We start from the raw sequence: 13,537 nt of genomic DNA on the forward strand, positions 1-13,537 counted from the left end.
AAGGGGTATAGTTAGTATGTGGGTAAAAATGAGAACTGCCTTCTTTCTATTTTTTGGTGTCATAGAAACTCAAAGTGATTTTGCAATCAGTCTGGGGAAATAATTTTCTTAGTTCTTAGAACAAGTTGGAAGATAAACTTTGGGCAATGTATTATACTATGCCCTTTGTAATTAAATAATCCAAGATAATGTGTTAAAGTTCAGTGAAGATTTAAATTCCTGAGCTGATTAAAGAGAACAGTTAAGACTGTAAGGTTTTTAAAAAATGAGTTAATATTACTCCCGGAGTATTGTAGGCATTATATAGTGATGAATTGCATGTCTTTATCGATTAGTACTTTCCCATCTTGCAGAACGTCTCAGAACTAAGTAACAACTAAAAATAAGGCAGTACAATTTAACTTGAAGGCTGGGACCAGAGCAGGAAGGCTCAGATTTTAGGCTGACTCTGGCTTGTGTCCCACCCACAGAACGTGGAGCCAATGAAGGTTGTGGGATCATGATGGAAGTGCAGTTTCAGGAAGAAACATCTGATAGTGTGTGCAAATGGGTAGGGGACGAGAAGAAATGGAGGGTACTGCAATACCCAGGCTGAGGTGATAAAAGAGGGGTTGAAATAGGAATGGTAGGAAATCAAAAAAGAAAATGGTAGTGCGCCCGGCCAACACTGGACAATGACTGAACCCAAGTGGGGTTGGGTGAGTGAAGAGAACTGAACGAACGGCTTCAAGTACAGTCAAGTCCTTGACTTCCCTTCTGTCCTTTGAGCGCACATCCTCCGACCAGCGGGGTTAACGTAAGCCTCAAGCAGATCAGGACAGCAAACGCCGCACGGGTGGCAGGACCCGCCAGACGTTCCCTTCAGCCCCTTTCCCTCTCCGCCCCCGCCCTCCGGCTGTCTCTCCGGTTCTGACCACTCCCTCCAGTCCCCTGATCTCCCCCAACCCCCACCCTCTTCGGCTGCCCGCACCGCCCTCTGCCCCTCCTCTCCCCTCCCCCTCCCCCCTGGGGCGCTGACTCGTCCGGCTGCCACGTCTCACTGATGACATCACCAGGGGCGCTCGGCCTCAGCCAATCCGCTAGGGGGAGTCCGAGCGAAGTCCTAGCCAGCAAGTCAGTAGGGAGGGGAGCAGGGAGGGGCGGAGGGTGGTGGGGTGAGGGAGTGGGGAATGGGGCGGGCGACAACCCCTCAAGTACGCATGCCCTAGAGACGCGGGGCTTGGCGGGAACCCGAGTCCCGGCCTCTGCGCCACCCCGTCTGTCCTCAGCTCGCATAGCCGTCCTCGCGACTCTCTTTCCCGACATGCCATGCGCCGCGGCCGCCCTCTGGGCCATGTAAAGGCCCCTCGGTCTAAGGCTTCCCTATTTCCTGGTTCGCCGGCGGCCATTTTGGGTGGAAGCGATAGCTGAGTGGCGGCGGCTGCTGATTGTGTTCTAAGGGGACGGAGTGGGGGAAGACGTTTGCTCTCCCGGAACAGCCTATCTCATTCCTTTCCTTCGATTACCCGTGGCGCGGAGAGTCAGGGCGGCGGCTGCGGCAGCAAGGGCGGCGGTGGCGGCGGCGGCAGCTGCAGTGACATGTCCAGCATGAATCCCGAATAGTGAGTGCAGGAGAGCACCGGTCGGCTGGGTCCGTGGGCCAGCTTGGGGAAGCTTAAAGGGGACAAGGAGGGCTGGGGCGCGGTTGGGGGCTTTGGCTAGGGTGAGGCACGGGTGATGGGGCAGAAGAGGCTGGCGGCCGGGAGTCGGGCCCCATTGTCTGACGCGGAGGGGCGGCCGGGGGGAGGGGTCGGGCCGGAGGGGTGAGCCGCCCGGGCCTGGACCCGGTCAGGTTGGAGGGCCTGGGTGCAGGGTCAGTGCGGAGGAACAGTCTGCTGAGGGGATTGGGGCGCTTGAGAGTCGGGTGGTGGGGTGGTGTGTATGGGTAGCTTCTCTCGGAAGCATTGACTTTTGAAGAAGGACTTGTTTTTAAGGGGAGGGGATGTGGTGGGACAGCTCTCCTAGAGGGCACTGTCAGACCCTGCGCCCGCACTCTGCGGAGCTGTCAGGATCGTCAGGGTGGAAACCAGCTTTACTTGTACATACTGAGCTTGTTGGCTCTCTCTCCTTCCACCGTCCCCGTCAGGTTTCAGGTAATATGGACGCTTTTCGGGACTGCGTGGGATTGAGGGGAATGAGTAGATGGTGAGAAACGTTTTAAATTTTCTAGTTCACTTTTTTAATAGTCTCTTGGAAGAGTTCTTAAGAACTCGCCAGGTCCATTACCCTCCTAAAAACCTGGGCATTTGTGAGAAGGTTTTTTTTTTTTTTTTTTAGAGGACACTTAAGTCATTTTGTCTTCTGTAGGTCAAGAAAAAATAAAACAACTAAAACCAAGGAATGTTTTTCTGATACTACCAAATAAAAGGAAGATTGCTGTCAAGTTGCAGGAGAAACGAGTGGGACCTATGATATAGTCTGTAGGTTTTGGATTACCTACTTGACTGCTTGCAGATAGGGAATGAGGTTCCATGACGTGTCATGAAAAGTTAATGCATTTCTTTCTCTTGCTTACTCCAGAAGTCACCACAGCAGATGTGACACACCTGGCACCTTTCCTGGGAACTGGTGTTCACTTTCCTTGGGAAGACTTTCTTGGGCTTTCCTTCATGGCCCTTTAAAAAATCCTCCTACGGCTTACATATAAATTAACAAATAAATGGAGGAGATTGAATTGGTATTCCTCTTCAGTGTCAGAAGCCTTTGAGGGATGGGGGAATTTTTTTAAGGGAAAAATCAGTATTTGTCCCCAAAATTGAGTTTATTTGCTGCTTTTGTCAATTACTTCTAGATATTTCCCCCTAAAAGGTCCACCCATCAGTTTAGCTGACTGTCATGTGTGTGTCACATGGCTCTTGCAAAATGCATTCTTACTTCAAGTTTTGTAATACTGTGGTTTGATGCTGAAGTCTTTTGTACTGAACAGAAACCGTAGTGTTTTATTAGAATTTTGTATACTTTAAGAAGCTGAGGGTAGTTTTCTTAGAGTGACATATTTACTGTGTTGACTTTTTTTTTTTTTTTATCAAGGGCTCCAAGGACGAATTTGGTTTTGCATAGTTGAGCAGAGTTGAACTTGAGGTTATTAATTTAGTAGTTTTCCTGGCAACAATAAAGAACATGGATTTGCTGCTTTATAGAGGTTTGTAAACCTCTGCTGTTCAGGGAGTTTCCTATATTTGCTATTTATAATTTAGTACTGCAAATAGATCTTGAAGATTAGTTGAACAGAACTTTGACAAGTTACTCAGCCTCTGAATTTGTTTCTCCATTTGTAAAGCAGACTAATAGGAGTCATTATTCCTATCAGGGTAGTGGGGAGATCAAATGTATGTAAAAAAAAAATTTGGTATCCATTACAGATGGAAAAGTAAAAAAAAAAAAAAATTTGGAAAACTAAGAGCAGTCTTTAGTTGGTATACATCATTTGCATGTAAGGCATTCTAGCAACGCTAGGATTTAGGGATATAATCCTTACCCTCAAGGAGCTTATGATGGAATATAGAAAATAGATTTTTATACATATCAAACACCAGTAGATATAGCAAGTTTCGGATGTGTAGCATGGATCAAAGTAACAGGATTTCAGGAGGATGGCGGGTTGTGGTTGGCTGTTTGGATTTTGGAAGACTTTCTAGGAAAGAGAACTGTCAGGGAATTATTAGCAGTTAGATTTGGAGGAGCAGAAGGTAGCAAGGAGGATTTTTCAAGGGGGAGAAGGGAGAGGAATGGCTAATAAATGACAGTAATTCTTAAGTAAATATAGTGTCAAATTAGCGTTTCTTTTGAGAACTCTATAGATTAATGACCTCAACAGGATCAAACCCAGGAATAGATTTTATGTTTTTTCTGGCATTGACTACACAAGTATCTGGCCTACTGTATTTGTATTCTAGACTGTCTAGTAAAATAATCCAGGAATTTGGGAAAACCTTTCCAAAAGTGTTAGTGAAAATTACTTAGGGTGAGAGGAGGTGGTGGATATTTTATTAGTGAAGATCATAAGAGCAACCAGATTATTAGCAATCTTACTTTAGCAGTTTCTTTTGTCTTTAATGAAGTTTGTTGTCATTGTAAAAGTAATTAGAAAATTTGGAAGAGGAAAGAAAGTAGTTCTTTAGCGTTTTATCACCCAGGTACAAGTTCATTTTCTTTAACATGTTGTCCTAAACTTTAAAATCTTATACTTTCTCTTAAATTAAAACTTTTAATGGTTGAGTGCTTTTCCTGATACCAGTATGTTGTCTTAGTAACTAATGAATGGTATATTAGCTAATGTTTATGAGTGTACCCCAGATTTTTCTTAACTTGGCTTTGGTTTATCACTACTGATTTATCTTGTTCCTTTTAGAAGCTTAAAATCTGCCTAAATTTGGTAATGAAAATGGGATCTTGACAAGAGAAAAGGTTTGGTTCTCTCAGATGGATTAGGATTTTTTAGATTTACATTAATGACATAAGATTACCTGTTGGTAGCTTTATTACTGAATGCTTTTACTTTATGATTTTTAAGTTGTAAGCTTTTGGTTTAGGTGTGAAGAGCCAAATATATCAATAATGATTAAATTTTAAGCTGTCCCTTTGATTGCTTTCCATGTTAATTGGACTGATTTGGGAGAAATGACAAGTCAAGTTTATCTTTAAGGTAGAAATTAAGGGTACTAACTTTTTTGCTTTTCAACTACAAACAAAAAGCAATTGGAAGTGTAAGCTGAACAGTAGAAAAAGTAGATGAAAAGGGTCAAAGCTTTCTTTTTTCTGGAGATCTGAAGAAAGATTTTGATTTTCTGAGCTAGGTGATGAAGCAGGCAGTGATTATTTCAACACACTAGTTAAGAGATACTTAACATTATTTTCATACCAGAAACATTTTTCATAATCCATTGGCTTCTAGTGGATTTTTCTATAGTGTCAAGAAAATCATTTTAGCTGCTTTGTCTTTAAGGAAAGTATTAAGAATAAAGCATGTGTACCTATCTTGAATATACCAGTTTACTATCGTAGAAAGAAATACAGTAGTCTACTTGGATCAAGTGTAATTCTTTAATGTAGAAAAATTTTAAAGGAATTACCTTGTTTTTAGCCACCTCCCTCTCCACCCCCCCCAAATACAGCTCCAGAGTCTCAAAATTTTATCAGTCTTTCAAACTTTGCTCTTCTGTTATAGTAGACTCAAGCAACATTTGAATTTTTTCTTTGTTGAGCACTGTCAGGTCTTTTTTTTTTTTTAACTTGTTTTAAAGTAAAAGCAAATTAATTAGTTTTGTTATCTGACTGTATAATTAAATTAATATCATTACTTTCATACTGTTTTTTGTTAGAGTTTTGTATTAGAAGAGAAGCAGAAATCAATTAAAAGTAAGGGTTTTTTGGGGGAGTTGGTTGTCTTCATGACTTGCTGGTGGTGATTTTAAAAACTCAGAAGAGTTTAAAGAAACATAATTAGTATTCTCATTGTCTAGAATATGAGGGTTTTTTTTTTTGAACCTCAAAGTTCAAAGATAAAAAAATAAAAAAAATAGAATATGAGTTTTTTACATCTGTAGAAGATCAACATCTGTAATTCTTTGGGTAATTTTAAGTTTCCAGTAGCTGTGTAGAATCCACAAAATACATCTTAAGAGTTTTGTATGAATGGAATGATCTTGTAGGACCATCTAAAGATACAAACTAAAATTTTGCATTTTAAAATTTCCCTTTTCATCATAATTAATTTAAAAGGAGGGATATTAACCATCAAATCTTAGGTTTTGTTTTTGTTTTAATGTTGTATTAAAGATGGAAGAGCTTCAAGTGTTCTCTCCAGTTGGCTTTTAAAGAGAATTTTGCTTTCTGAGTAATTTTATTTCTTAGATATTTTGGTAGCAATCTTAAGAATTCTGGAAGCAATCTGAATAATTTACCACATTCTAACATCTTATTATGTTCACATCCTATTAGCAATCTTTTGGCTATGTGTATGTGTGTGTGTTTTTTCTCCCTGGTAGTTTTAACTGTACCTGTTTGATAGTTTCACTATTTGTAGTTGTACTAGTTTTATTTTTGACAGTATAGAATAGTTTTCTTTTGCTAAAGGTATCTAATCTTACTTCCCTCCTAATAATGAACATATTTAGGGTAAAACAAAATGCTTTTTAAGGTTTTGAGATTTTAGAAATTTCCTAATAAACTACCAGTGTCTTAAGATGAAGAAAAACCTGAAAATGGGTGTAGAGCGTAGCTCAGATATGTAACTTATCAGCTTTTTAACCACTCTTTGTCAGAACTACTTTGGAGTTTTAGTAAGAGGTTTAGGCAAAATGCCCACATTTTTTTTCCTATCCTTAGAAGGAGAGGGAGGGGGGTGGTCATACTGTCACTGTTTTCCTGTAGAAGGTGGGGCTGAGATTGCTGCTTTGATATCTGAAATAGAATATAGGGAAGAAAACCTAGGTCCTTGCTTTTCTTTGGAACCACCCTGAAAGTGTTTCAGATTATAAAAGGGTAATGATGGAATGATGTTTGGGAAAAAATGGTCCTGAGACCCTGAGGAGCCAGAGAACTAAGTGTTAGTTTGTTGGCTGACTTAACCATGTGAGAAATAGGGTCCAGAAGAAGTAGGAAATGAAGTTTTCTTTGGTATTTTTGTGACTGGTTGACTCAGTTCATCAAAACATCCTGCCTTATTAAATCTGAGGTTGTGATAGGTTCTAGTTAAGTTCTGTGCTTGTAGATTGGTAATCATGACAGGTAGTGTTATTTGTGCATGTCTTTATTCACAAGGGAAGACTATTCATTGAAAATAATCACTTTAATAATAGCTACTATTTAATGAGTCCTTACTCTGTGCCAGCCACTTGGCTATGGTCTTTACGTATAGAGTATTTTATGCAGTGTGCACCTCAAACTAATTGAGCTTTAAAAATGAAACTGAGTGAATTATGTAATTGAAGTTTTCCAAAAACAATGATGAATTTAACTTCTCTGAATGTATTTCCTTTGCATAATAATGGTACTTAGTAAAATTATGCTTTGTCCTTTCCACTCTGCCTATAGATATTTTCCAGTAGCTTGATTTAGGACAGTTATTTTAAACCCATTTTGGTTTAATGGACCTGATACCTATGTGCATACATACTCAAGATCTTTTGCATAGAGTTGCAAAAAGTTCACACCCTTGACTGTTCCTGAACTTCAAATTAAGAATGCCTGATTTGGAAATTGAAAACAGAAAAAGGAATGTTCATTATCATTATCAATATTAAAATGTGGAAACCTGAGAGTGACAAAAAAGTTTAAATCTGGTATCCTGAACTAATTTGAATTTTAAAATGTGGGGATGGTTTGGGCATGACTTTCTTTTAATCATTTAGTCCTCCCTCCCTCCCCCTCTCTTTTTTGTATGCTTACCTTTCTGTTTCTCATATTACTGACGTTAAGTGTTTCCAAGAGTTTTGAAACAAAGGCATAGTAAAGTTCGTGGAACATCAGCATTCACATTAAGAACAATAGGTAATCCGTGTAATATCTTTACTACCTTAAAATTCGTATAGATATTGTTAGTATATATGCCTAGTCAAGTGTAATTATAGCCTTACTTAAGGAGATTAGATGGAATTTATAAAAATAGTTGAATAGCTAAATTTATAAAAGACCATTTGAAACAACTTTGTGAAATATATAATGTGGATGATTATGAGTGCTTTATTTGTAGATTGGTGGCTAGCACCTGCCCTGATGAAGAGCAGTTGGATTCTTTACTTACTAAAGCTAATGAAGTCCAAACTCCAGATTAGGCATTTTCACCAGGCTTTTTTGAGCTGAGCTAATTTATTCTCTACTAACACAAGTGTTCTAAATTAATTTAAGCAGTGAATCACACTTTTCTTTGTGTTTGGTCAGGCCTTGGGTGCTAGTTCATAAATGGTTTAGTTTTTATATGTAGGACTTAACATATTCACTGACATTTTTAATCATCTGCATATATAAAATATATCATTGGGGGAATGTGTTATGATAAAAAGAACATTTGGAGTTGGAAACCTGAGGTTTATATTCAGACTGCTGCTTACCTCATAGAAGTCATTTACAATGTTAAGCCTGTTTCTTTAGCTATAAAATGCAGTTAAAACCTACTAAATGCTTAGTCTCCAGAGTAAATTGTACAGTTACACGTAGACGATACTTGACATGAGTAGTCTAGTAAAGGATGTTAGAATAATGTGTAAATGGCAGGTGGTTTTATTTTTAATGTTTTTCTCACGCATTTAATCATCACGCATTTATCTCTTTTTCTACCTTAAAAATTTTTTCAATACATATTTTTAAAAAGTCTTCCATTGGCTAGATATACATATGTACATACGTATACATACAGCTAACTCACCTTGGAATAAAGCTTGGTAAAGAAAATTGCTTTTTCTGTATCATCAGAATATTCTGGAAATTGAGTTCTTTTTCTGTTTTCCTTTTTGTTGTTTATTTTATTTTTTTTATTTATTTTTTTTTCCATTTTTTTTTTTTAATTTCATCTTATTGTTATGGGGGATACAGAATTGCAGGTTACATACGTTGCCCATGTACCGCCTTTCCCCCCAAGTCAGAGCTCCAGGCGTGTCCGTTCCCCAGGTAGTGCGCATTGCACCCATCATGTAGGTATATGTCCCTCCCCCCCCACCCCCCCTTCCCGAGTCAGCACCTTCAAGTGTTACCATTCCCCAAAGTTGTTGTTTATTTTAAAGTACAAGACCAGGTGAAGTGGCTCACACTTGTAATGCCAGCACTTTGGGAAGCCGAGACAGGAGGTTCATTTGAGACCAGGTGTTCAAGACTAGCCTGAGCAACATAACGAACGAGACTTCATCCCTATAAAAAATAGAAAAATTAGCTGGGTATGGTGGTACACACACAGACTCCCAGGTACTAGGGAGTTTGAGCCCAGGAATTTGAAGTGCAGTGAACTATGATGATGCCACTGCACTCTAGCCTTGGCAACAGAGAGAGACTGTGTCTCCAAAAATATATAATAATAATAATAAATAAAAAAGTAGAAAACATGGACTCTGTTCCAGGTGCTTACAAATTAGTTGAGAAAATGACTCATGTTAAGACCAGCATAATCAATATAACAGTTAATACAAGTTAAATATTGTGATATGTTAAAAGAATAGGGTGGCATGATAGTGCAAAAGATTTGAAGAAGGGGCCTGTGGTTTCTGTTATTTATAGAAAGTTTGTTGTGTTGATTTAACTGGAGAGGAATGGAGCGCCAAGGAGGACTCTTCAGAATCCTTGATGCTTGTCTTGGAGTGAGGTCAGCAACAGACAGTTTGAGTTCCTACCACCGGCCAGAAAGTTTAATGTACATGGTTTCTCTTAATTCCTCATAGTCCTTTGAAGAAAATGTCCTAGTGTTACAGATGCATAAACAGGCAGAAAAGAGTTAAATGACCTGCCCAAGGGCATTCAGAGTAAGCAGCAGAATTGGAATTTTAACTCAAGGACCTGTGATTTCACAGTCCAAGTATGCTGTTTCCACTTTACTACATGTGGTTACTTCTAAGAATTTAAAATTTAAATAAGTAATTAGGCCACAAACATTTTTGTGGTCAGTAACTTTAAAGGTTCGTGATAACATCTTTAAAAAGACCTCTCTTAAGGGTTTTTAAGGTACATGTTATGTATGAATGGGCCTTTGATTTTAGCCTTCACATCTTGTTGGGTTGATATTTAAAGCTTCACTAGGGTTGAGGTTAATTGTATCCATTCTCAATTTTTCTGTTCTCCTGACTTCTCTTATACTTGGGGCCTTAGAAGTCATGGGTGTCTTTTTATTAAAAACAAAGCAAATGAAGCAGAGAAATTGCCTTCTCTTACTATAGAGGAGACATTTGCTGCCGATGATATTTTATGTGTTACTAGGCTTTGGAAGTTGTGACTGGTATGGTCATATTAATAGTACTTATAACTATTAGCTAGTAATTTTTAAACTTTCACTTTAGATAATATGGGTAAACTCCTGTGATCCTTTGTCACTCATCATATGAACAGCAGCCTTGGATGAATAGCTTCAAAGTTTCTGTAAATTTACCTCATCGTTTGGAGGGAGGAAGGTAACATCATAATTGTCACTTACTGTGCTCCTATAATGTGCCAGGCACTGTGCTAGATTTTTTAGAGACATTATTTCTAATCTTGACAAGAAGGCTAATTGACTGGTAGTGGGTGCTAATTGAACCTTTTTATAGGTGAAGCTCATAGTTGTGAGTGACTTGTGCCAAGATCTTGTAAGTAGTATGTGATAAAGCCTGAATTCAAATACAGGTCTTTCCAGCTCCAAAACCCATGCAGGCTTTGAGAGGTAAAGAGGTAGAGAAAGTTTACACCCCCGCCTTGGTGCATTTTTCAGCAAATATTTATTGTATATTGATTTAAGACTGTCTAATTTTTTGTCCTCTTGCATCACTTGCCACTTCCTTCGGCACTACCAAAGTTTTCCTCATTTCCAGAATTTCAGCTTTGAATTTTTGGTACACCGTTCTAAACAAACTAAAATGGAACCCAGAAAATTAATCTATTGTCTCTAAATAGCAAAGAAAAACATGCAATTTTAGTGGTTGAATGTGGAGGCAGTTTTTTAAAAAATTGCTTAGCTACTAACTTAAATTTGGAGAAAAAAACTTGCGCTAAGATTCTTGGTAATTAGTTATTTTGACCATGTGTTTTGATTGACAAGCTGCTTTTGTTTGAAACTGAAAGTTTATTTAGTTTTAAATATTTAATTATAAAAGTAATATGTGCTCATTATAAAATTCACACAGTATAGAAGCACATGCAGTAACTAAAAGGTCTTACCTCTTGTTTCCAGCAAGGGGTAACTGTTACAGCTGGAAGGTCAATTTTGAATTACGTTCTGTGAAGTGTACTTAAAGAGAGTGAAGGAGAAAAGCCGATGTCAGACACAATCATTGTGAAATTTTTATTAATCATTCCATACCCCAGAGGCTATTAGTATGTAGTTTACTTATTTATTTATTTTTTTGAGACAGAGTCTCACTCTGTTGCCCAGGCTAGAGTGCCGTGGCATCAGCCTAGCTCACAGCAACCTCAAACTCCTGGGCTCAAGCAATCCTCCTGCCTCAGCCTCCCAAGTAGGTGAGACCACAGGCATGCGCCACCACACCTGGCTAGTTTTTTCTATATATTTTTAGTTGTCCAGCTAATTTCTTTCTGTTTTTTTTAGTAGAGATGGGGTCTCGCTCTTGCTCAGGCTGGTCTCGAACTCCTGAGCTCAAACGATCCACCTGCCTCGGCCTCCCAAGTGCTAGGATTACAGACTTGAACCACTGCGCCCGGCCAGTATGTAGTTTAATAGTCTTGATAATTTTCATGTTAAAGTTTATTTGGCCACTCCGTCATTATGTCATAATTATGATTTTTTAAAAAATTTGATAATTGAGCTTAGTTTTATGTGTTTTTAAGTATGACATAAGAAGCTAAAGTAACATGATTCCTGTCTTGGTCTGTTTTGTGCTCTATAATAGAATGACACATACTGGCAGTTTATAAGTTTATTTGGCTCATGGTTCTGAAAGCTGGGAAATCCAAGAGCATGACTCTGGCCTTTGTGGGGCCTTATCCTGAGAAGGTGGAAGGGCAGGTGAGCATGAGACAGAAAAAGAGGGTGCTGAACTCACTTTTATAACTAACCCACTCTTGGGATTAATCATTCATGAGGGCAGAGCCTTGTGACTTAATCACCTCTTATTAAGCCTTTCCTAACATTGTTACATTGGGGATTAATTTTCTAACACATGAACTTTGGGGGGACACATTTAAACCATAACAATTCCTGTCATGTGGGTGAATCCAATCTAGACGAAAGAGAATGAATTTAGTTTCCATTGAACATTTTTCGTTTTGTTTTTTTTTTTCCTTTTTTCTTTTTTGAGACAAGGTCTCACTCTGATGCCCAGGCTATAGTACAGTGACATCATTATAGGTCATTGCAACCTCAAACTCATGGGCTCCAGAGATCCTTCTGCCTCAGCCTTCTGAGTAGCTGAGACTACAAGTATGTGCCACCACACCTGACTAATCATTGAACTTTTTAAAATACCAGGCATTTTCTTGAAAATACCAGGTTTATATTACAGCTCACATTATGAAATTCGTATTTTTGGAGTACTGTTTGTATAAAAACAACTATACACTAGAGTCCTCTGCTGTTATACTTTTTTCTTCCCTGGTATATGTCTACAGAGGGTGGAATGTTGAAAGGTGTGCTAGTGTCTTAAAGTATTCATTGACATGTGAATCTTGTCTGATAATCTAGATTTTATTTCACGAAAGAAGAAAATTTATTCTCATTTAATTCAAAAAGTTGACTTCATGTACTTGTGGCTATATTGGGAGTATCCTCCATTGCTATTTGTTTACAGCCTTGACCTTCTCTACCTATCTAGAAATCATTTGTGTTATGAAAGATGTGCTGAACAAATTTACAGGGTGATAAGTCATTGAATAAAACCCTCTGATTAAAATTTTTTCATCACCTCATGACTGGGCATGGTGGCTTATGCCTGTAATGACATCACTTTGGGAGGACTGCCGAGGCGTGAGGAATGCTTGAGTCCAGGAGTTTGAGACCTCATCTCTACAAAAAGTAGAAAAGATTAGCTGGGCATGGTGGTGCTTACCTGTGGTTCCAGTTACTTGGGAGGCTGAGGTGGGAGGATCACTTGAGCCCAGAAAGTTGAGGTTACAGTAAACTATGATTGGGCCACTGCACTGCAGCCTGGGCGACAGAAAAACCTTCTCTCTAAAAAAAGAAAACAAATTTTTTCCTCCTCTCAAATAACATTTTTTCCCTGGTTATAAAAGTAATAGAAGCTTACTGTAGACTATTAAAAAGTTATAAAGAAGAAAATATCAATGATAATCTTATAATCTAGAAGTGCCCATTTTTTCAAATCTTTTTTTAATGTATGCAAAAAAAGTTTTTTAAAGACAAAAATGGGATTATATTAAACAATGTTCTATAACCCTTTCATGTAACTGTCTTTTTTGAGGTTTTAGAATTCTTAGCAATTTAGATTCAGAAACAAGCTGAATCATCTCCTACTTCATACGTTAGGCAAGAAAAGCATTTTACCTAAATAGAATTTTGAACCTAAAATCTGTCTTACTTATATTTTAAAGAATATTGTTCCATGCTCTCACAATAGTGACTTTTTTAAAGGTATAGTGAACATTAGTGTTTGCATGCAAAAGTGGCACAGGTAGATATATGTACTTCAGTAAATATCAGGATTATGTTCAGATCATAAATAATGGAAATAGAACTCTAAACTGAAAGTTGGAACAAGGGTTTTGTGATGGACCCTCTCACAGATTTGTAATAGAATGTATAGTTCATTTTTTCCTTCATCTGTTAAGCAAAAGACCATTCTAATATGTTAGCAAAAACCACATATACCATCATTGATCATTCAACTTCATGAAAACTGGGTAGAATAAA

At 38.3% G+C, this 13,537-nt stretch overlaps 1 protein-coding gene across 2 annotated transcripts in view; it reads left to right on the forward strand.

Moving 5' to 3' along the window:
- The first annotated feature begins 1,385 nt into the window (after window positions 1-1,385).
- RAB1A (RAB1A, member RAS oncogene family) overlaps window positions 1,386-13,537 on the forward strand; it is a 33,401-nt gene continuing 21,249 nt past the window's right edge. For both annotated transcript variants that reach the window (XM_069495122.1, XM_069495121.1), the window contains exon 1: window positions 1,386-1,601. In XM_069495122.1, coding sequence (XP_069351223.1) covers window positions 1,579-1,601 — 23 coding nt within the window. In that variant the 5' untranslated portion in view covers window positions 1,386-1,578. The remainder of the gene's footprint in view (window positions 1,602-13,537) is intronic.

This window comes from Eulemur rufifrons, chromosome 19 (genome assembly GCF_041146395.1).
Source record: "Eulemur rufifrons isolate Redbay chromosome 19, OSU_ERuf_1, whole genome shotgun sequence".
Taxonomy (NCBI): domain Eukaryota; kingdom Metazoa; phylum Chordata; class Mammalia; order Primates; family Lemuridae; genus Eulemur; species Eulemur rufifrons.